This window comes from Clupea harengus, chromosome 9 (assembly GCF_900700415.2).
Source record: "Clupea harengus chromosome 9, Ch_v2.0.2, whole genome shotgun sequence".
In the NCBI taxonomy this organism is placed as follows: Eukaryota; Metazoa; Chordata; class Actinopteri; order Clupeiformes; family Clupeidae; genus Clupea; species Clupea harengus.
In genome coordinates, this window is record NC_045160.1 from 15,354,121 (window position 1) to 15,377,570 (window position 23,450).

Consider the following 23,450-nt stretch of genomic DNA (forward strand, 5'->3'; position numbering starts at 1 on the left):
CTTTGCCTGGCAGATTTACTGTGCGTGTTAATAACTACCAGGCGAAATAAAATGCATTCCCATGAATAGGCCACACACGATATTTTATTATATTTAAAAAAAACTATATATAAACCGCGGTTAATAGTCGGGAAACTACGGTATCCACCAGTTACTAAGCTGCTGCAAACTACCAAACCTTGAAGTGAGAAAGAAAACTCACAGCAGAGAAAGTACTGACAATGCTGTGCAATCTGCGGTTGAGCATTTCATCCAGTTCCTTAAAAAGGCACTTCAGGTGATCCCCTCTCAACTAGCAAAAGAGAAAGTGCCAGTAAAAAACCCTTGTACCTGGAAGAGAGAGTGTCTGTTTGTATTCTCCTTTTGACACATGACTGACAGACATGCCTGGTATGACAAAAAGTTCACAGTTCACACCTCTTAGAAAATAATTAACCTCATTCCACACTTAACTCCACCAAAAGCCCATCACACCCACCCCACCTCCCGAGGGTCAAACTACTCACATCAAAGGCCTCGCGCCGAAGCCCCTCTGTGTTCCTCAGCCAGCAGCGGCTCAGCTCACTCAGCTCCAGGATGGGCTGCACCTTCAGTCGCACCGTGTCGCCCGACTGCCGTATCATCTCCACGATCTCGTCCCGGCTTTTGTTCTCCACGTTCCTGCCATTGATCTCGACCAGTCGGTCCCCAGGAACCAGCCCCAGCGCTAGGTCCTTGGTGCCGGCGCCAGGCTCGGCGAAGTGGACCACGCGCCGGTAGACTGCTCCGTCAGCGCCGCGGTCCAGCATGGTGGTGCGGCGCAGGGAGAAGCCAAAGTCGCCAGTGTTGCGCCGCTGCAGCTCCAGCTCCCGAACCTCCGGGGTCTGCGGTGGGATCACAGCCGGGAGCCGGAGGTCTGCTGGGAACGTTTTATCCACCACCTCTGGGATGCGCACTTTTTTTCGAGGGCCAAGCTGCTGCTGCTGCTGCTGGGGGCTCTGCGTGCGCTGGGGGTCGAACACCTTGGTCTCCACCTGAGGGGAGGGGGCGGCTGAGTTCTGGCCGGACGGCGTGGAGCCCTCAGAGGGGCTCTCTTCCTTGCTCTTCTGGGAGAAGGAGAAGCGCTTCATGATCTGGCCCACCTGCGAGCTCGGCATGGCCAGGGAGCCAAACCTGGAGGCCCGCTCCTTCACCGAGCTCCGGTGGTGGGCATCCTGGCCGTAGTCCCCCTTCAGGTCATCACTGGAGCTGGCTGCGCTTAGCTGGTCAACATCCAGCACCATGCTACTGCGGTTGCTCAGGCCGTCCGACTCAATGTCGGTCAGGCTTAGCTCCATGCTGCTGGCCACCTTGATGGGGATGGGGTTGGAGATCTCCAGCTTGCTCTTAGAATCTCTCTTGGACCCTCGGTTAAGGTTGAAGAAGCCACGCCTCATGCTCATCTCCTCCAGGCTGCGCAGCTCAGCGGCGGACATCCGCTCCTTCTTGTCCTTCTTGTCCTTCTTCTCCTTCCTCGCTCCATCCTTCTCTTTGTCCTTTTTGAAGTTGAACATGGTTCGCTGCTCCGGTCAGTAAGTTCAAATGGTGTGTCTACAAGGTCATCACACAAAGGGGATTTTTCCATACAGAGGCAAACAGGGGTTTAAGGCAGAGGACTCTGGGTTGCCTCTAGTTCACCAGGCCTGAGAAGAGAGAGAGAGAGAAAGAAAGAGAGAGAGACCAATATGAATAAAGACTTCCCATAAGGTTTGACAAAAGAATCCCAGCATTTAAAGATCTGCAGAATGATTACATTGTGAGACCCCTCCCTGTGGATGTTGTATAACACTCTGGGTCACTGGGTCTTCAAAATATAACAACCCCACAGTTTAAATAAATTTGAGAGATTGAAGACACAGCATTCCTCATCAGTGTGTGTGTGTGGTGGGGTGGGGGTGGGGGGGGGTTGACATGCTCTCAGAAATAGGATATTGCTGTTGTGATGTGTCTTGCACAAACCCTCCAACCAAAAGCAACGGGGGGAAAGGACATTCTCGTCATAGCAGAGAGGGCACAGATGATTTACCCCTCCTGCCCTTAAATCTGTGTTTCATTACCTCCTCTCCACAAGAGAGCAGCCCCCAAGATCACCTCACCACCTCCCTAGGCTGCATTACAGCAATGCCGTTACGTATGAGATCATGAGTTCAAAACCTATGCATCATTTAACACCTAGACAAATACGAAACATTGACTGAATTCTGTGATAAATAAGTTACCAACCACTTCACTGTCCACTGTTACCGTTCACCGTCAAGACTGTCACCCTCAAGACATGATTGACCAAGCCTGTGTCTGAAAGGCCACAGCTTCCTACAACCGCTGGATTCATATTCTAAAACCTTCTGGTTCCCACCAGTGGGATACCCCAACATCTAAACAAACAGCAATACAGAGAAGCCAGATTCTTTCCCAAAAAGACAGGCTTGACAAGACAAGCTTTTCAAGATCGTAGATGGACCGACGAGTGTTTTGAGGCAAAATTATGCTTTGTTTTACTTCATGACTCTTTCAGTCCAATAAAAGGAAACCATAAACCACTTCAAACGACAGTGTCAACCATGCTCATAATCAAGCGTTAGTATTAGGGCAACAAGCCCATAATAGCACTTTTGCACTGAATATGAAATAGTACACAATGTCAAACTGAGTATTCGATTAGGCATTGTGGAATATGAACGCACATGCTAAATATTAACTTAACAGAAGAGGTGGGGTTGATTATCCACTACAACAAATGTCACAAGCATAGTGACTAGGCACATAACACAGTGAAAGTGAAAAGAAAAACTCAGTGAAGCACAACTTCAAGAACAGTCATGTGTAATATTTTGACACTATCTTTAAATGGGTTCAAGCATGAACATATAAGGCACACCACTGCTTGCCTTGCTGGGAGAGATCAATGCAAAGCAGATGTACAGTTCACCTGAATATTGAACTGTCTTTGTACACCTAAAAGCCAAAAGCTCGTTAGCAACTACGAAAAAAATGACATCAGAATACACCACTCCGTTGATCTTGTACGACTAACAAACACTTCAAAGACTTAATCCTTCACAGTAATTTTATGTTACGCGGTTTTTTTTTTAAATGATTATGTAGCTTCTTATGTCACCTAACAGTACCAGGTTAATGCACTATCGTCTGCAGTGAAAATCCCGAAAATCAGAAGCACGCTTCCAATAAGAACACAGCGGTTGCGGCGAATAACTTCCTAGAGGCTTCACCTACCACCTTCATCCATGTACACCCGATAGGTGGTTCCACAACTGACTAGCAATAGCATTACAGTTAACAGCACCATTTGTGTAGTGTCGTTATTTTAGACCTGCATATCCATGTCTTGCAGATACCACTGCCAGATACACCCACCCACCCAACATGACTCTGGATAAACCCACGCTTTATCTGCACTCCACATAATGATTTTGGGGTAGCTAACGTTAACATTAGCTGAGTCTCACCATACAGATGTTTGCCATTTCCCAAGAAATAGCCCTGCGCTAAATAGCCTTGATCCTTGCATAAGAGACTATTGTTTATGATTAACAAGGCTAACAAGTTTAATTGTGGTTATGTGGTCCGGAATTTAACAAAGACCCCCGTCTGCCTCGCAATGATGGAGACAAAAAGAGAAAAAGGCTAACTAGCCCTCTCAAACACCTCCGGCAATGAAATCAGAATGGTTTGAATAGAAACTGAAAAGCTGCTGGTAAAATGTATCATTCAAAAACAATCATATCCATTTACCTGTCTAAACAAGAGACCATAAAACGACTCTTCATACTTAATACGTCCGGCTAACACGCACAAAAATAACGTGTGCGAAAGTCTTTCGTTTGAATGCGTTATCCAGCAGGCTGGTGCTGATTCAGATGAAAACATCACTGTATGGGACCATATCAACCGTTGCAGTTAAGTCAGTCTTTCTGGTCGTTTAACCTCCATATCTAGCTAGGTCTTAACACTATTATCAGTAAACAAAAAAACTAATACTCACCCTTATCCAGCATCCAGCTTTTTCGGGCTTATCAGGGTGACACTAGTGACTGGATCCTCTCTGGATAGGCGAAGAAAACGCTGTAGGAACGACCAGACCTGAATGTGATTAGAAAGCAGCCGTCATCACGCCACTTTCTGGAAGGCTATTGAACAGTGATTCCTGCTGGTCGATTTTCTGAACTGCAACTTTCTACTTTCAAAATGTGATATCGTGTGTGCTTTCTGATAAAGTAAAACATATAGTGATGATGATTTTTTTTATTTATTAAGGTGATTTATTATATTTAAATTAAAATCTTGTTAGAATTAAGTTAACTAACACATATGGAAATTAACTGTATTCACACTTATTCATTAAGACCATTTTAGGGACATTTATTTCACAGACCATTGCTGCCTATTGATAGCCTAGACTAATTATATCAGCAGTTATGTGAATCGTTTATTTTCCAAATTAGCTTATTTTACTGAGTTGTGTGCCTTGAATTCCTGCAAACTCTTACTGCGCCATCTTGTGGTAAGCTACTTCCATCAGCTCATCAATGAAGATCATGACATAAAACATAGTTAACGAGTAATGATGATAAATTACTCTCTGGGTGACAATGTCATAGATTTAATTTTTTTACACCAATTCAATCCAATCAAACGCTTTAGTCTGGCAGGAGACATCTGGCAGGAGACATCTTTTCATGGTGTCAATAGTCAGAACAGAACACATGAAGCAACAACTAGAAATAATAGCACAAATATTGCATAATCGAGATTACTAGGCGGCTCAAAGGTGGGGAAAGATACAAATACACAAAATGCAGACCCCTGAGAGATGTGGATCTTTAAATAGACTGTTGACTGTGCTGGGCTATATTGTTTTCAAAACCACGCCCAAATACTTTATCAATGTATTTAACATGAACGTGCCGCGGTGTTAACTGATGTAGGCATAATAACCAAGAGCCTGTTATAAATGTAATATCTTATAACACCTATGGACAACATCCAAGATATTGTTCGTGATAGAGATGACAAAGCTATGCTACATATTCCCTTAAATAGGCTATCGCTTAAAAAATGGTATAATCTGTAGAAATCAGGTATGCTCTTTTAACAGTTAGGACGGCAGCACATCTATGTGATTTTACAACAAACTAGGGACAATGTGTATCGTATAAACTTAAAATTAGGCAACTACAAACTGTTTGTAGGGAGCCTCTCTTGCAACACTACTTTTGGGTCCAGTAGTGATGCCCGCGAGCACGCTCCAAATCAACTCGGCAACAGTACGTCAGTGCGTCATTGCGTACACTGATGGATGTTGGGGAACCAAGGGGGGTGTTGGAACGGGAGGGTTAAACATGAGATTATGACAGAGTGGTTGCATTCATAATCCGACCGACGAATTGCCGTGTTTTATTTTGATATTGCAGTGGCGGGGTGTATGACGACTAGCACAGAAAATACTTGTACCTCTGTAAGGTAGCGAGGGAAGAGAAAGTAGGAGGGGGGGCGGTGTTGCTGGATTTAGAGAAGGAAAACAATATGGCCGCAGTGGAGTTAGAATGGATCCCAGAAACACTGTACAACACTGCTATATCAGCAGTGGTGGACAATTACAGTCGATCGCGAAGAGACATTCGGTCTCTTCCTGAAAACATACAGTTTGATGTTTATTACAAGGTAAGATATTATTTTTATCATATGCAAGGCGTGTTGTACAGGGTTACTAGTAGCTACCAAGCTAAGTCTTGTTTAGTTGCTTGTTTGGCTTGCATTATCAAGCTAGCTGGATGGCTTCCTACCTGCTAGCTACGTCTAGTTTGTCAACTGGCTGTCTGGGTGGATTGCGGGGATATTTTAGTAATGCCAACAATCACTTCCTTATAAAGATATTAAGACGTGATAAGGATTGCACACAGTAAGGTTATATATCACAAACATGTTTCGGATCTCTACGAATATTTGTGATATTTGTTAGCTAAGGGCTTGGTGTTTAGCTTGGGAGAAGGCTAAAGTTAGCTACCAATAATGTACAATTTGGGTAGATATAGGCAATATTTTTGTAAGTTAGCTATGTAGTTATTCTCAGAATTTGAGGTAGGCCAATGTTCAAAACATCTTTAGTAGAACATTTCAATTTATTTATATCGTTTTTTGAAGTGCCTGTCCAGCATTTAAAAGGATGATATAGTTGGCTACTAGCTAGATGGCTAACGTTAACTCAGGATAGTCTTGGCCGCAGCTAGCTAGATAGCTACTTGTCCTTCTTGACATCAGTTCTCTGACATAACTGGGTTGTATCTAGGTCCCTCTAGCCTAGCACGTAAAACAGTCATGCCTCTTTCTGACAATGTTGCCGTTCAGAATAAGCTCGCATTTTATGTGCCCTCTTTCCACACTAGGCCAGTGCTACTGATAGCACAAACGATGTATCGTAACCTTCAGTTTAGCTGAGTAACGTTAAATAGGATGTCAGACATCAGCGATTGCTTTGTTTGAATCTCTGTATGGGCCATTGTTGAAGTGCATGTACTTCAGAATTACAGACCTAGCTAATTAGCTAGTTTGATATGGCGCTTCATGTTTGATCATTCCAACGTTGTGTAACCAGTGACCATATGCTGTTTCGTCTGTTTTTGTCAAAATGTGATTAAAGATTTCAGAGCCGTGGTTTAATATTAACTGTGAACGTTGAAAACACTATGTTAATACATATGTATAAACCATCCTCGAAGTGGGTGTAATTAATTACTATGGGTATATTGGACTTATACGTGCTTAATGGCGTGGTTTTTATTCATGAGAATCGAGCCTTTTCGAGATATAAACTGTTGTGATCTAAACTTGTCTGTTGTCAAAAGTCAGACCATACTCTCTTTTTTTTTTTTTTTTTCCCCACACCAAACCAAATAAAACTTCCAGTAAGGTTCAGGTCTCAGCGAGTTCTCCTAACAAACAGTCCTTCTCTTGCTATGCTGAAGATATTGTAGGCTTAGCAAGAGCCTAATTAGATTGCCATTCTTTTGTAAATGTCAGCTTTTTCAGTTAGTGTAGTCGTACAAATGTAATTCTGAGATGTTTGTTTTTTGTAATCACCAAGTAAGTAGATTTGATGAAGTGAAAAGTATGTGTATGTTTATTTTAATCATAAAGGGTATAAAGAGAATACAGGTTGGTTATAGTCTCTATTTGCTATGTTTGTGGACTGAAACTAATGGCATATGCCAGTCCTACAGTGTATCCACTTTTCACAGTAGGAGTGTTTTTGCTCCTTGGTAAATTGCTCAGTTTTCCTTTTGGGATGTCACCCTCACCTTTCCCCCTATTTTACAGCTTTACCAGCAAGGCCGGCTTTGCCAGCTGGGAGGGGAGTTCTGTGAGCTGGAGGTCTTCGCCAAAGTCCTACGAGCTTCTGACAAAAGGTTTGTTACAGCGGAGCACTACTCTGATGTCTGTGTGGCTTTGCATGAATGTCAGAAAGTTAGCAGTCAAGACGGTGACCGTCTTGGGCATGTGTCTCTCTCACTACTATAAGTCTCATATGACTTAAGGTGTAGTGTTTGTAGATATCACCCCCTTGGTAGCTATGTTATCTGATTGCAAATCAAACTCATTTTTAAAGGAATGTAACGGCACAAAGTATTTCTCAAGTTTAGGATAAGTGCAGCGTTGGGGGTTCAGCTTTGTTATCGTCTGGTCATATACGTGTGAAGTCATCTTCTGATATTGGAATGTATTGCCACCCCTCCCTGCAGACACCTCCTACACCACTGCTTCCAGGCCTTGATGGACCATGGTGTTAAAGTGGCTTCCGTTTTGGCCAACTCCTTCAGCCGTCGGTGCTCTTACATTGCCGAATCCGACGCCCATGTCAAAGAAAAAGCCATACAGTTTGGCTTTGTTTTAGGTAACTGGCTTGTGCTAACACAATGTTACAGTGTAGAACGTGGGACCTGGTTGGATGATGCTCATGGACGTAATAATCTCTCCATCCCGTTAGGTGGCTTCCTGTCAGATGCGGGTTGGTATGGTGATGCGGAGAAAGTCTTTCTGTCGTGTCTCCAGCTTTGCACACTGCACGATGAGGTCCTGCATTGGTATCGGGCCGTGGAATGCTGTGTGAGGTGAGTCTTGCTTTGCCACAGTTTGAACCAGCTCAGTATACTGAACGATTTAGGAAATTAAGCAACTTATTTGTTTGTGTCCTGTCTGCATGCATAGAAAACCAAGCTGAATTTTCAACTGCATGTCTGCAGCACCATAGAGGATCAGATGTCAGCATAACCACAAATCAAATTTACACTCGGAACAGCTGAAAGCAACAGTCTTTGTTTAACACATGCTTCTAATACACTCTTGGTTTATTTCAGGTTGCTCCACGTTCGCAATGGCAATTGCAAGTACCACCTGGGAGAGGAGACGTTCAAGCTGGCCCAGTCTTACATGGACAAACTCGCCAAACACGGCCATCAGGCTAACAAAGCAGCTCTCTACGGGGAGCTGTGTGCCCTGCTTTTTGCTAAAAGCCACTATGACGAGGTAAGATTGTGAGGACAGAGGCCAGTTTGTCATTTCTTCGTAATGGATATCAGTTGGAGAGAGAGTGAGTAAATCTGATTAAACATTCTGTTTTTGTGTTTTAGGCGTACAGGTGGTGTATAGAGGCCATGAAGGAGATAACCGTGGGCCTGCCGGTCAAAGTGGTGGTGGATGTCCTCAGACAAGCCTCCAAGGTAGTTGTGATGTTTATTGTTTTTGCAACATTGATTACAAAAGCAGTGTGGTTATGCCTCTCACATGGTATGGAGTGAGTAAGACGAGATGAAAACAGGAAAAACAGTCACATATTTTCCAGCTGGGCTAAAAATGTCTCTTTTTTTTGTCAGACTACATTCCTTTCAGAGACATGTTTTGTTTTAGAGAGCTTTGTGGGGCATGCGGTCATGAATTTTTTTTTTGTGTGTGAACAGGCATGTGTTGTTAAACGGGAGTTCCGGAAGGCCGAACAGCTCATTAAACATGCAGTATTTCTGGCAAGGTAAGATTCTCTGATTTTCCTCGACTGTCTTATTTTTGTGCTTTACTTTCCTTTTTCTAATTTTATGCTTGTACGTTTCAGGGAACACTTTGGACACAAGCACCCGAAGTACTCTGACACGCTGCTAGACTATGGGTTCTACTTACTCAATGTAGACAATATCTGTCAATCAGTCGCTATTTACCAGGTAAGCCAATAAAAAATATTATTCACCTCACTATCTTAATATAACATGTTATAACCATTATGTTAAGTCCATTTGTACTGATTGTGTTTTGTAATAATAATTTATTTTTCAGACCGCCCTTGATATTCGGCAATCTGTGTTTGGAGGGAAGAATATTCATGTAGCTACCGCGCATGAAGATCTAGCGTACTCCTCATATGTGCATCAGTACAGCTCTGGTAAATTCGACAATGCACTGTGAGTAGCCCATTCTATTCTTAGAAAGTCTAATTAGTCGCTCGCATGTCAATAGTGGGAAGCCAATTTCTAGATTTGTTGGGAATTTGTTGGGAATCGGGATACACACCCATTTCAGAGGATATCATTGCCATTGATGTTTTTTTTCTGTCATGGTTTGTAACATGGTTGAGAAGGGATGTCTGCCTTTATTGGCTTAAGTCTCATGAAATGTTCTCTTCAGAGTTTCAGTTCTGTTGTAATTTCCAAGTCTTAGTATTTTCATTCATCATTGTGAAATCCTAAAAAAATATTCCAAGGGCTCTTATTTAAGCAAAAACATTTTGTACTGGGTTGAGTCATCGTCAACTTTTGCATCTTAGTCTGTTGTTCTGAGAAAGCACCCAGTTGGATAGCTCATCAAGGCACAAAATGTCTCCCATGTCAGCATCCCCTTTTGCGAAATGTTTGCACTGTGCCCTGTTTATAGGGAATTTCAATGTACTGGCCCCGACCAGATTGTTCACCTTCCTTCTCTGACCCAAGTGTTGTTCTCCGCACTGCTTTCAGATTCCACGCAGAACGTGCCATAGACATCATAACTCACATTCTCCCCGAGGACCATCTGCTGCTGGCCTCGTCCAAAAGGGTGAAAGGTATGGATCTGCCTGACTGTTCGGCTTTCGTAAGCGCCTTGAATATTTACAACGCGTAACTCCTGCGGAATGTTCTGGCAACAGAATGAGTGGCCCATTTGTGGCATCCTCTTCGGGACCATATGTCGTCACTTCCTGGATTTATTTTCAAAATTGGTTTAAATATAATTTGCGTAAAGCTTTCAACAATACTCACAAAGGCTCTTTACAGAAATCAACGGTTTAACCCCGCAGCCTGGCAAGTTTTAGAGGTATGCCATGCCCCAAATCAAGCCTGCTGCTAACCGATAGATTGTGTCATTTTAATTTCCGTAGCTCTCATCCTGGAGGAGATCGCCATCGACTGCCATAACAAAGAGACGGAAGAGAGGCTACTGCAGGAGGCTCACGACCTGCACCTCTCCTCCCTCCAGCTGGCCAAAAAAGCCTTCGGGGAGTTCAACGTCCAGACAGCCAAACACTACGGCAACCTGGGCCGCCTTTACCAGTCCATGCGCAAGTTCAAGGTTAGAATTGCTCATTGTGTAGTGCCAAATTCTGTCAACGCAGATTATTGACTTCATTAAAACAATTGTGGCAGGACGTTCGTGTGCACATGCTGCGTGCTCACAGGTCAGCGAGTTTGATGCACTTGTGTTTTTGCGGTGTTGTGTCAGGAGGCTGAAGAGATGCACATCAAGGCCATACAGATCAAGGAGCAGCTCCTGGGCCAAGAGGACTACGAGGTGGCGCTGTCCGTGGGCCACCTGGCTTCTCTCTACAACTACGACATGAACCAGTATGAGGACGCCGAGCGGCTCTACCTGCGCTCCATCGCAATCGGTAAGACGGCTCATAACTCCGAAGCAAAATCTTCTTCTCATCCTCCCGCTGCCATAATCCCTACCATCCCCACCCCCCTCCCTTCCACAGGCTTGTGCACATGCATGCATGTCCTCTAATCTGCCATTTTGCATGTTTATCCCGTACTCTTGCAGGCAAGAAGCTGTTCGGGGAAGGCTACAGCGGATTGGAGTATGACTACCGGGGCCTGATCAAACTGTACAACTCGGTGGGAAACTACGAGAAGGTGTTTGAGTACCACAACATACTGTCCAACTGGAACCGCTTGAGGGACAGACAGTTTGCCGTGGCCGATGCGCTCGAGGACGTCAACACCAGCCCGCAGGCCACCGACGAAGTGGTCCAGTCTTTCCTGCTGTCGCAGCAGAGCCACGGGGCAGGGCACCCCGGTTAGGGGGCTGACGGCAGGGACACACACAGACACACAAATGGTCATCCAGCAGGTTCACTTATACACCCCCCCACACACACAAACACCCACCCACACACATATATAAGTGGCAACCATGCTCTCACACACACACACACACACGTTACAGCTCGACACAAACTCACATCCACGTGGTTCACTATTGACTCATGCGTTGGGCGTCTAGTCCCACGCGGATTTCGCTGGAGCTGCAGTGGAACCTGGTGCTATCAGGGGATCCTCCTCTGGCTGAGACCCTGAGGCTGTCCATGCCAGTCAGTCACCCGGCCTGCACCAGCCAACCCTCCCAACCATCACCACCACAGACCTGCTCACAGCCTGGGCTCTGACGAGGGCCCAGTGGGAGCCTACTCTCACTCCAATCAAACAGGATTATGTCTGGTTCAGGTTCACCTCCTAAGAAAACCAATCCAAGGAGATTGATATTTGATCTTACTTCTGTAACACGAGAGGAGATAGAAGAAGAAGAAGAAGAGAAGATGGAAAAAGAAGAAAAAGAAAAAAAAGGAGATGACAAGGACAGCGATGGGAGAAGAAAAGAAAAAAAGATAACCCAAGCCCAGTGTGTAGACTTGCGACCCTTCTTTTAATTGTATAATGCCCTGTAAGTTTGTTTTCATTTTTTTTTTTTCTTCTTGTGTTTATTTTATCTGTCGTACCTGAACGTTGAGGTGTTTCACGTGTCATGGGAATTCAGTGTCCACCATGTACCCAGGTTACCACTCCCCCATGTGTGCTGTGTCTAGTGTTGGATTGAGCATGTCCTGACGGCCCTTCAGAACCTGGCTGGGCTCTGTGTCCACAGAAAGTGCCGGAAGGAGCTCCACGCTCCCCTTTGCTCCCTCCTGTAATGATGAGGAATACCCATGGTAAAGACGATTGTTGACTGAAATCTGCCTGATGTTGGGGGAAACAAAAAAGAAAAAAAGGAGAAGAAAAACAACTTTTCTGTCACTCTAAGGTCAGACCTTAGGCATACACGCAAGGCCCATTACTGCTTTTGATTGGACCGCAATGTGTCTTCTGTCACGAGAATTCTATGGACCAGAGGATTATACTAATGTTTTGGATGCAAACATTTATTATTATTATTATTATTATTATTATTTCTTTTTTGTATTCACTGACATGTTTAAGTAGGCACCTAGTTTAATTTAAATGCCAATAATTTATATGCAAAGCGTGCTATAACTAGATTTAACATTGCATATAGATGAGCCAAATGGACTTCTTTTGGACTCGGATGTGAGCGCTCAGCTGCTGGCTCTGCCAATAGTGGTCCAGGGGCCGTGGGGAAGAGGGCGTCGGTTTACTTGGAGGGGAGACCATGTTGCTCTGAGTCTCTGAGCTGAGTCTCTTACCAAAGTCACTGTGAGCGTAGGTGGACTGCACCAACTCCACGGGGGGGGGGGGGGGCTTTTCCACAAACCTCTCATCATCCATTCAGACTTTTAGCTCCCCCCCCCCCCCCCTTCATGGGGTTGCATTGATGGAGCCATCCTCCCTGGCCCACAGCCCGCTGTCAGGAGACCACATAGGAAAGAGCTGACGGGTGCACCTGTTTTTGTAGCGTGGGCTGACCGCCGGGGCAGGGGAAGGGGGTTGCTGTGTAAGAGGTGTGCCTGTGCATTCAGAGCATTTACCAGTGCAAGAAATACAATAAGCTCATGCTCTAGTCCTATACGAGGATCCACAGGGGTCCTTGTGACGCTCTAAGATCTGGAAGTTGCTGGAGCAGTTCAACATGGTGTCTCCCTCCTCATCTGACCAGCGCTCTACCCCATTCTGTTACGATTTTTCCCCAAAGATTGGCTCTCAGAAAAAAAAAATGGCTTTCCAAGTTGAGTTTACAAGATTATAATTGCCTGCTTCTAACAAGCTGAATCACATCACTGACAAGAATTGGTAACAGTGTCCGGGGCTATGGTTACAAATAGTTTAAAAAGAAAAAGTGATTGGAGTTCCATGCTGTGTTTGTCTAGATATCACATTGTTCTCCCAGAAGTGGTAGTGCACCATGTTGTCTTCAATCGTGTCACCGATTTTTTTTTTCTCTGCTTTCTTTTTTTCGTTATTGTACGACGCTGAGCCGTGCCCTTGCTTCAGTGCAGCGGTGGACGTATTTCTACCGTGCCGTTGGTGTTGATCTCACAGTAGTGAGTCTTGGATGTGCGTGTCGGGTCTTACCCAGATGGCTTTTGTGACACGGGGCCCCAGCTCTAGCTGAAGTCCAAGCCTTAGCCTTAAAGGACGCTCAGCTAACGGTGCTCTGGCTCTCAGAAGCCTTTCTTTTTTTTTCGCTTTTGCTTCCTCCTAAATCCCTAACAAGCCGATTGCTGTGGGAAGTTATCACAGATACAGCACAGCAGAGGCCTCTCCTGTCTTAGCTGGCCCTCCCGATCATCTGGGCAGCGTGCAAGTTCCTGTTTGGAGGTCAGCTTAGGCGGAGAGACAAACACACACACCCCTAGACCTGACACGAAGGGAACCCTGAATGGCAGGAAGTGCGAAGTGTGTTTATGGCGAAAGTCACCCAAGTTTGTACAGATGAGGGGAAAAGGGAATCACAGGATAGAGGGAGGGGGATGTGAGAGGAAAGAATGGGAACAGGGGATTGCCTTGCATACAGAAAAACAAAACAACATTAAGTTGGACAAGTGGAACATTATGAATAAAAGCTGTGATATCAGAAAACCAACGCTGAAAGTGCATTTCCATTTTATTGACCTTTAGCCGAGTAAAATCATTGGATGTGACAGTTGTAACAATAATGTATTGTCAATAAGCTATTTACTTTGCTGGCCAAGGCCACTTTCACACCGCCACTACTCCTGGAGTAGCCAGTGTAATCCACATCCAGCATGGTCACAAAATACAAAATCACTATTCATTACTGTTCCCATCTCACTGGCAAATGTAACATGCCCATAACTAATGGAATCCAAAAATATGAAGAAAACATAAAAACATGTACTTCTGAATTAATGCTTTCTTGCGAATGTTGATTTTAAGGGCTCATTTTGTTTACCTCAAGTGGTATTTCTTTGCTTTGGTTTTTTTTATTGGCAAGTAATTCCATTGGTTTGTGTGTGGGTTGCGCATTAAAGGCCTAAAAGTATGGTTATGGATTACAGTAGCATCCAAATGGTAAATGGCCTGGAGTCCACCAATGAAGACCCCCCCCCCCCTCCCCCCGAGTCAGTGTTCTCACACAAAGAATAGCTGGCCTTTAATTGCATGTTTTGAGTATTTCTATGTAGATATAGATGCTAAAGATTACTGCACTGGTGAACTTTAAAGTAACGTACATGCTAGAAGGACCAGCTTCTGTATAGCCAAAAGGATATGACACCTGTAAGTATGATTATATGGAACAAAGTGAATTTTGTGCCTCTGAAATCGAAAAAGGATTTACATCCCAAATGAACTTGTCAGAGAATAAAAACGGAATTGTCCATTCACTTATATCAACACTGTGGGATGCTTGAGAGTGAAGTGTTAAAGATGGTGGAATATGACTTGCGACTGTTGTAAATTGTATGGGTGTACTGGGCGGCTGCTGAGGCTGTTCCACAGCAAGAGTTGAAGCAATGTTACTAATAAATACTGGTTTCTACACGCTCTTCTCTGCCATTGCTGAAACTCTCTTGACTTCTAAGGGAAAGGTGTTTTCGTCTCTACTCCGCCGAAGAGGTCTTCGCTCAGAGATGTGATGTAATCAAAAAGGGCCGTGACCTTAGCGTGAGGAGATGTACTTTGTGGCTGTAATGGTACACTGACATGGCATATTGCCAACCCATATTTGCCTGTAACAGAACAGAGAGGCATTGCAGTGTTATGGAACACAAATGTCACTCAGGAGACCCTCCTCCACAACAGCAATGCCCTTGAGGGAGTTATGCGTCTACCACAGTTTTGAACCGTTTTGCTGAAAAGAGGTTTTTAAATCTTGATAGTATAATAGTTAAAAGATAGTATCTTGGCTTTCCTCAAATATGCCATCCTGGAAAATCCTGCCATGGAAACACTATCTGTCTATCTGTTGACATAATATCAGATGTTAAGTGTAGAAAAAAATCATTTCAATAACTAAAACTAGTTTCCTGTGTGTCTCAAAAACAAATAAAAACCTACAGACCAAGACAAGAGTTTAGATAAATAAATACACTGACCGTGTTATGGAATATGCGTATGACTTACAACTATCCTAAATATACAAAAAATGATTCTTGATTACAAATATGAATGTCATTATGGAAGGAAAAATGACTAGATCAAACCACACTAACAAAAACCCTGTGACCCTAGTATAAATATAAAATAAATATGTAGCAACAATACTTCAGTTCAAAGCTCTAGACAGAAATGCAGCATTTCATTTCCATTTCATGTCTATTACATGAGCTGCACCTGAAATCACATTTATTTTTTCAGCAAAACTAAGCATTTCCTGACATTTTCCCTTTCATTCACTTTGGCCTGACTTGAAAACTGAATCATCCCTTGAATCCTTACAACAGCAAAAAAAAAAAAAGGGTTCCCTGTCAGTTAAGAGACACAAACTCTTAATCCTTCTTATGTGCCCTGGGTTTTTGAGGAGCAAGAACCTTCCCAGCAGGTCTGTCAGTTCTTCTTTTTGGTGTCCTCGACATCTGTGAGATAGTGAACGTGGATCCAGATGCACCACATCTAATGAATGCGAGCAAAGGCACAACACACATTACCTATGGCTGAACGGTGTACCCTCATTGGACAACACGAAAAACAGGAAGCAGTACTGACCTCCACAGACATACACAACAGTCTTCCTGCCGCCAGAAGCATGAGTCCCAAACCCTGGAACCACTCAGGAATATAAAACGTGTTGGTGAGAACCCCATGCTGGTATCCGTATAGCCACACTGGCAAGACATGCAGCCCAGCAATCGTGAACACTCCCAGGGGCGTCTTAAAACCTATTTGTACAAAGTAAAAGATGAAATGATTTATGTTGTTAGTCAGAATAATAATACACATTTTGTGTACTACACACCATGCAAAGTGTTGACTGTGTACCTTTAGCCATGACAGCTTTCACCCAATATGGACTCTTCTTAAAGTTACTCTTCCAGTGAACACCAAAGGCACTGTGGTTACAGACAAACACACACCACTCCAGTGTTGAAATGAGCCAACCCCACTGTAAGGCAAGGAAACACATTTGTCAAAACATGCAGTTTGGCTCAATTTTAGGTTCAAGTAAGGACTTTGTCATGTGTTGACTGAACCATCACCAACCTACTTGAAACAGCATGTTCCACACCATGCTTCGTCCCATGTTGTCAACTATGACGTCTAACCAGGCCCCAAACCTGGAGGTCTGTTCGAGTCGCCGTGCAACCCAGCCATCAATACCTGAGGTAACCACAAATATTTTTTGTATCAATAAATACAGAGAACTCAAAAGATCTCTATGTGTCCTAATTGTGCTTTAATTAATGATGGTCATCTGTTGATGATGCACTACTATGAGGACAAACTGAGAACTGTTCTGGGGAATTATTAAACGTTGCACAATTGCACATACATTTTAAAAAACTAAACTATTTACTGTAATTTCACATTATATTCAGTTAGGTTCTGAATTGATTAGTCTACCAATATGAAACAAGACAACACATTAAGTCATTACCATCTAATATGACGGAGGTGAGGTAGGCAGGGAAAAAAAGGGCAGGACTATTGAAAGCACACCAAGCAGCCAGGATCAGGACTATCCGAATGTAACCTGCGAGGACAAAGCATATTAAATAGACCTGATCTGTGACAGGCCCAAACACTGATGTTCACTTCATCTTTGGTGAATGCCCACTCTGAAAACTAGTTATCTCACAAAAGCCTACGGTCGTTTCTCATAATACATCACCAATGTTACTCAGAAACAGGAATCAACTGTAGAAAAATCAAACGTCATAAGAAATATTGGGGCAGGTAGTCTACGTTTTTCTTGGATGAAATGTACTACTATTGCTGCAATAGTTACCATGACATTTATTCCTCCATTACCGTTGCTATTTTCTTAATATTGTACGTCGCTAAATAAAGCGTCATAAGGTAGGGAAGTATGATGTCAGAGATGTCTATGTCAGAGTCGCTCACCAATAATGTTCGGAACATAAAAACATATCTTCAGTGTCATTTCGGAAATGCCAGGTGTCTGATGCAGTGAGTCTACTTCCGTTTCGAGTTGTATATGAATTGCTCTTCTTCTGGTATACTTCCTCTTCCTCCTCACCTATTCAAAAGAACAGCACCAAGTTATATTAATGCGAATTTGCACGATTGCATTATAGAATATTTAGTCAATGTAGTCTAACTCGTTAGGATATACATCACTGAGAATGGCTATTCTGCCGACACAGGCTACTCACCCTATGCCAGATTGCGTCACAACATGCCCTCCTTCGGAGTGTGAAAGTCAAAATATCTAAAAGGCCTGATAATCATGTTAGCCAATTCTTTGGTTGGATTCATGAACACTGCGCATATACATGATAGTAAAAACAACGGCTTCACACACATTCAACCTCACTGCTTGACAAAAGCCGACAGTAGGAATAAGCGCGACTCGCATGTGTATGGAGCTAAACTGTCATAATGCTTTTACGACTCGTGGCCAGAGGGGGGAGCCAAAGGCAAAGGTTTGTGGTCGACCTTCCACCAAGTATGCCAGTTTTGTTGATTTATTTTAAATTTTACGACAAATTCGATTTGTTTTAAATGTAACCCAAGGTCACACATTCGTATCTCACTGATATGCAGTCAATCGGCACCTAGGATACCTACAGTTTTGATGTAATTTAACTAACCATTCAGTTTTGTGGCCACTTTCATAGACAGCATGTCTACGATATGTTATATAAAGTCAGAGGTCTGTGGAGAAATCGCATTTAGCCTGTAATAGACAAAATATTTTCAATGTAGCCCACGGACCTAGGACCACTTGAGACAAACCGATAATCCCATCTGAAAACGGAACCTCAACATCCATGCTAACGTTATGAACCATGCATAGTCAATTTAAAGGTTCACACAGTTACAAGTCCACAATGTTACTACAAATCTCCCTAAAAATCTCGGTAGAGAAAAGTACAATACAGAATGCTGCTTAATTTTAGCCTCGGAAACTCCAAAGCCACCTGAAGAGTTTCTAATCTGGTCAGGTGACAGTACAGTGCTAAGGTCATGTGACCAAGCATGGAGGCGTCGGCCAAAAGAGGCGTCATTCGGTGAAAACACAGGAGTACAGAACTGAGCTGCTATCTATCACACGCAACACGGAGACGGCAACAGGCATTGAGCTGCACACCACACATTTTTCATACTGCAGTGAAATGAGGGCAAAATGGGAGCCAAAGAGTCAAGGATAGGCTTCCTTTCGTACGACGAGGCCGTCAAAAGAGGTAGGCACGTCAACCAAAATAGTTAATGTTACGCCGCTAGCAGATTCTTGCAAACTTGCTAGCTAGCTAGCCACCTACTTACATGTATTGGGATGCTAGCTAACGTTGCCAGACGAATTAGCAGACAGCAGCCTAGACTGCTTACCATGTTGATATGCTGTCAGCCTTAGCCTTCTAACTAGCTAGCTAACAAGCTTGCAAGTGTACAGTAGCCTAGACACAATTTACAATTTGAGCGTGATCTCGCCCCTTGAAACTGTACTCGAGCCTTCTTACGCACCCGTTAACCAAGATCACCAGGCTGTATTTGAAACATAATTTTTTTTTTTTTTTTAAACTGCCTGTCAGCTTTAGCAATTTCACACCAAGTGATTTTACTCATCATGGAAGCTGGCACCTATCTGTCAAACAAGCACACACTAGTTCTGTGGTTGTAATGGTATTGGTGGTGCTCCTACCGTGTTGTAAGCCTGTCACCTCAAGGTTTGTATCGCTAGTAGTATAGCAAGATGCAGTGATTGTAACATTTATGTCACTTACCGGTAGTCTGGGAGCTACTGTCTATTTTAGTCAGTTGTTGTCATTGCAGGTTACGGACAGACGTGGCAATGATTGTTTATCAAGAATAACTAGTCTCTATGGATCTTGCGCAGTTTTCGTTTTTATACAGCTGTAGTGTAGATGTATACTAACTTGGACATTTCTGTCTTCCACCACCACCATGTAACTTGACTGTATTAAAGGGCTGCTTTGAAATCGTTTCTCAGAGGCCACCTACCTTCTTACCCCGTGCGCCGTAACGGGATAGCTGATGGTGGAGCGCACCTGTACCATTGCCCATGCTATGTTACGCTGTTTCAGCAATCTGTCTTTGGAAAGTGTGAGATAATGGTAGGGCATGGCCATGGATCAGTAGTTACAGTTTCGTGTAGGCTGATGTTTTCATTATCACCATGTTTGTGTTATTGTAAATTCCATATCATAGACGGCGCCACATGATGTTATACCAGATACTTTATGTACTTTGACCCCAAGGCAGTATAAACTAAACTTTGACCCACCCGTTAAAGTCTCATCTGAAATGCCGTCAGAGTGGAACTGTTTGACTGGCACAGTGGAGGAAGAAAAGCCAGCAGCATAGGCCTACAGCATGTATTTATTGACCAGAATTGGTCTTATTGCAGAACATCCTCCAATGTTATCTACAATTAACACTGAACCTTTTAGAATTCTATGAAAAAAGATTCCTGCATTTACTCTGTATGTGTGTATGAAACCTCCTCATTACCTGCTCAGTTAACCTTTGGAAACGAGGCTAGCCTATTCATATGTTTGTCACACCTCTATCATTTATGGAAGGTGTAGTTCTAATGCTATGCGTCAGTGGTGCCTACAGAAAGTAAACATACGCACCCTGGTATTGCTGATATGACTGGAGGCTTGGATACAGGTGTGTGTTTCAGGTTGTGCTGTGCTGCTTGTTGAGAGCCTCAGCAGACAACAGAAGGATGTGGGCTCACTGATGCACACTGGCAGCCATCCCCCAGTGTCTGCAGCACTGGAGCAACATACAGCTTCTCCAATGCACTAATGCACAGAGGACACGTGTGTGTGTGTGCATGTGTGTGTATGGGAGGACAGAGCATGGTGGACCAGGAGCTTGAGAGGAGCTGTCAGATTGGCACCTGTATCTGGGGAGTTGCAGTGTCAGCATAGCTTATCTTCTCCCAGCTCCATCTGAAAAGGGGGGAAAAGGCGCGCACAGCTGTTGCTTTACGCCGTCCACATTTGCATGCAGAAGCAATATTGCATCTGAGGCGAGAGCGAGCAAGCATGGGAGCGCAGCCTTGATCATCAGCTGCTGTGTGTCGTGAATGCCTCAGCCTAGGGTTTGTCCACTCTGTTCGCTGTGGTGAGAGCTTGACACAAAGAGGTGTCTCATTTGCATTGGGAATGTTACTTTTGCATGGCATATTTTTCTGTTCCTCATGCACGCACGGCACACAGAGATATACACTCCCTCTCTCTCTCTCTGTGACCTCTCTCCCCACTACCCACCTTGTGATGTTCTTTTTTTCTTGTCCTTCTCCTTCCGTCCCTGTTGATTTCAGTTCTGCTTACTTGATGTGGCCAGGCCCAGGTTATTTCAGGTTGTGTCGAAGCTTGATGGAGTGGCATTGTAGTGAACGTGCCACCCTGTCTTTCCCCCCGTCACTTCACTTATGGAGAATGGAACTGCCTCTGACAGAGATGTGTTTGTTTTTGCGAGGAGTGGAGAAGAAAAGAACAGAGCGAAAGAGAGAGAGGGAGAGAGAGAGAGAGAGAGAGAGAGAAATAGCTGGCTGGCGTGAAGCTCCCTGAAACACCCCGATTGTTCCTGGCTCTGCTTACATTGCAGTGGCTCGCTCTCCGAGTTGTGGTTTTGGTGTCCAAGAATGCAGATAAATTGCATCACGACCCCACAATACGAGCAGTGTCTCCAAATGGCAATAGGAATGGCTTTGTTTATCCTGGCTATTTTAGTCCATTCTCGTCCATTGGCATGGATGGTTTTGTGAGAACAATGAATGACTTCGTACTGGCTGCCCCATAAAGAAAGATGATATCGCGACTGGTGTAGGCTTCTAAAGTTGTTTTGGATGTTTACGTGTCGTGCCTTCTGCCCGTGTCCTTGGCTCGCCCCGGTGTGCTCTCTGACAGGTTGCCATAACCAGAGTCGAGTCATCAATCCAGGATGTGTGGTGATGGGTTCCCCGAGGTGAGAGACGACAAGCTCCGGTCGAGATAATGAGAACGTGGACCTGACGCGTCTGCGTTCATTTATGATACTTACCAGCGTGGGTCAGCGCTTTTGCTCTTCATCACCCAAAGAATGTCACCGCCCTCCTCTGCGCGCTCGGTATCAGAAGATCACCTCAACCTACAGACCTACATGTTCGGCAGTTGTGCGGGTTTGGGGTGGGATGGAGGGGGAGCTCAAAAAGTAGGTCACGTTTGTTAGTAGGCGATCGTTTGAATTAGTTTTTAACGTCAGGGAGACGGTTGCCTTGATGAAGACACCCTGAGCCTCGTGGATGTGCCACTTATTCCTCAAGGTGATCGACTTTGAAGTTTGGGGGTGTGGGGAGAGAGAAAAAAAGCAGAAAAGAAAAATCAAAAGGCCTGTGAAGCCTCAGCCGTGGGATTATGCGGTCTGCGCCAGTAGCTGTCATATCAAAGCCATTTTCTGTCAATGACTACTTCCTCTCTGGTGTAATTTGACATTTTCCCTTTTTTCTTCCCTTTGCATTTTCATGAGCGCTGTTTAGTCTGTGACTCAGACGGCGTTGTTAGCACTCGTGAGGTTTTGCGGCTGCCCAGGCTCATTCGAAACAAACCAAACCAACTTGCACAGTGGACTGTGCGCTTTTAGATTGGATGTTTGCAAACACCACAAATGGCTACAGGGGAGGCTGTTTATAAAAGGCCGTTTCTGAGCTTCATTTCTGATGAAGTTTGATGGGCATTTCCCCAGTTCCCCATGTCCCCGTGGCTTTCTTCTTCTCCTTCCTGTACGCCTGCCGCTGAGCTGATTGTTCTGGCCATATCAGGCACAGCCACAGTGGCCTGTTTCAGACGTCCCTTTGACTTTGGACTTTGATCTTTTAATTTGGTCCTGATGAGTTTTTCTGTTCACTCACAGAGTGATCAGCGACTGAAAATGATTTCAGTAATTCAATTCTTTGTGTTTGTGTTTGTGTTTGTGTGCGCAAGCAATTGTGGATGCCTTTTCTGGGCGTGCATTAATAGCTGTGGTCTCCCACTATCTCTGGAGCTGATCAGAGCCGGTCCTTATGATTTGCAGATTTTTCTCTCTCCCGCCCCAGCATTCTCTGAAAGTGCACATTCTGAAACATGCTAATGTGCCTCGTCTAATTGACCATTAACGACCCAGAGGAAGAGAAGGCTGGCACACTGCTCATCAGCGCTGCTTTGCCGAGTCCCAGATCCTCCCTCATCTTGCCTGGATGTCTAACTTGATGTCTCATTTTTTGAATGGCGTCTCATCTGCTCAGATGCGGAACAGGGAGAGGGCAGAGAGGATTTTGCATTCTCTTCTGTTGCTCAATTAAAATGTAATGTCACATCAGGACTTCTGGAGACATATTAACAAAACGTAAACCAGATATGCTGGCCAGCTACACTGCTGTGTAGTCTGACCTGTGTGCGTGTGCGTGTGTGTGTGTGTGTGTGTGTGTGTGTGTGTGTGTGTGTGTGTGTGTGTGTGTGTGTGTGTGTGTGTGTGTGTGTGTGTGTGTGTGTGTGTGTATATGCCTGCCTGTGTTTAGATGGAGGTGGGAAAGGTTAACCCTGTGACTTTTTGTGTGGGGGTGTATGTGTGCACGTACAGGACGGTGTGTGGACTTCGCCCTTGCTCCTAGGGTCACCACCATGTCTCCTCCATCCTCCTGTATGTGATGATGGATAGATGAGTGTGAGACCAGGGACTCCTGCAGTCTCTCTTCCTTTCCATTTACCACGCAAGGAAGACCTCAACCCTTCACGCCCCTAAAGTAACAGCAGATGACCTCCTTGAACTCTAAACTACTTCCTCAATCTCCCCTCGTGTGCCTTTGTT

The 23,450-nt window shown here is 44.3% G+C and overlaps 4 protein-coding genes across 10 annotated transcripts in view; 2 read left to right on the forward strand and 2 right to left on the reverse strand.

The window, feature by feature from the left end:
- The window catches only part of myo18ab (myosin XVIIIAb), a 103,502-nt gene extending 99,351 nt beyond the window's left edge, over positions 1 to 4,151 (reverse strand). For all 3 annotated transcript variants that reach the window (XM_031573617.2, XM_031573616.2, XM_031573615.2), the window contains exons 1-2: positions 4,022 to 4,151; positions 507 to 1,661 (exon numbers count right to left, since the gene is read on the reverse strand). In XM_031573617.2, the coding sequence (XP_031429477.1) occupies positions 507 to 1,532 (1,026 nt within the window). In that variant the 5' untranslated portion in view covers positions 1,533 to 1,661; positions 4,022 to 4,151. The remainder of the gene's footprint in view (positions 1 to 506; positions 1,662 to 4,021) is intronic.
- A 1,163-nt stretch (positions 4,152 to 5,314) lies between these two features.
- On the forward strand, positions 5,315 to 15,008 carry appbp2 (amyloid beta precursor protein (cytoplasmic tail) binding protein 2). Of its 2 annotated transcripts, none has more exons than XM_012824105.3 (13): positions 5,315 to 5,700; positions 7,354 to 7,442; positions 7,776 to 7,927; positions 8,021 to 8,144; positions 8,391 to 8,559; positions 8,664 to 8,756; positions 8,991 to 9,058; positions 9,140 to 9,245; positions 9,358 to 9,482; positions 10,032 to 10,117; positions 10,433 to 10,623; positions 10,774 to 10,939; positions 11,095 to 15,008. In XM_012824105.3, the coding sequence occupies exons 1-13, from the start codon at positions 5,563 to 5,565 to the stop codon at positions 11,352 to 11,354; spliced, it is 1,767 nt and encodes a 588-aa protein (XP_012679559.1). In that variant the 5' UTR covers positions 5,315 to 5,562; the 3' UTR covers positions 11,355 to 15,008. The 2 variants fall into 2 exon arrangements, with proteins under 2 accessions (XP_012679559.1, XP_012679560.1); XM_012824106.3 differs by having other exon boundaries at positions 5,316 to 5,700; positions 8,664 to 8,753.
- Positions 15,009 to 15,099: 91 nt separating this feature from the next.
- Positions 15,100 to 18,485, reverse strand: si:ch1073-145m9.1 (CDP-diacylglycerol--glycerol-3-phosphate 3-phosphatidyltransferase). Its single transcript, XM_031573632.2, has 7 exons — positions 17,801 to 18,485; positions 17,529 to 17,664; positions 17,062 to 17,157; positions 16,672 to 16,784; positions 16,446 to 16,569; positions 16,173 to 16,345; positions 15,100 to 16,079 (listed from the first exon to the last, which is right to left on the reverse strand). Exons 2-7 carry the CDS (start codon positions 17,566 to 17,568, stop codon positions 16,014 to 16,016), a joined length of 612 nt encoding a protein of 203 aa, XP_031429492.1. The 5' UTR covers positions 17,569 to 17,664; positions 17,801 to 18,485; the 3' UTR covers positions 15,100 to 16,013.
- Positions 18,486 to 18,662: 177 nt separating this feature from the next.
- The window catches only part of usp32 (ubiquitin specific peptidase 32), a 38,079-nt gene continuing 33,291 nt past the window's right edge, over positions 18,663 to 23,450 (forward strand). For all 4 annotated transcript variants that reach the window (XM_031573618.2, XM_031573619.2, XM_031573620.2 and 1 more), the window contains exon 1: positions 18,663 to 18,832. In XM_031573618.2, the coding sequence (XP_031429478.1) occupies positions 18,775 to 18,832 (58 nt within the window). In that variant the 5' untranslated portion in view covers positions 18,663 to 18,774. The remainder of the gene's footprint in view (positions 18,833 to 23,450) is intronic.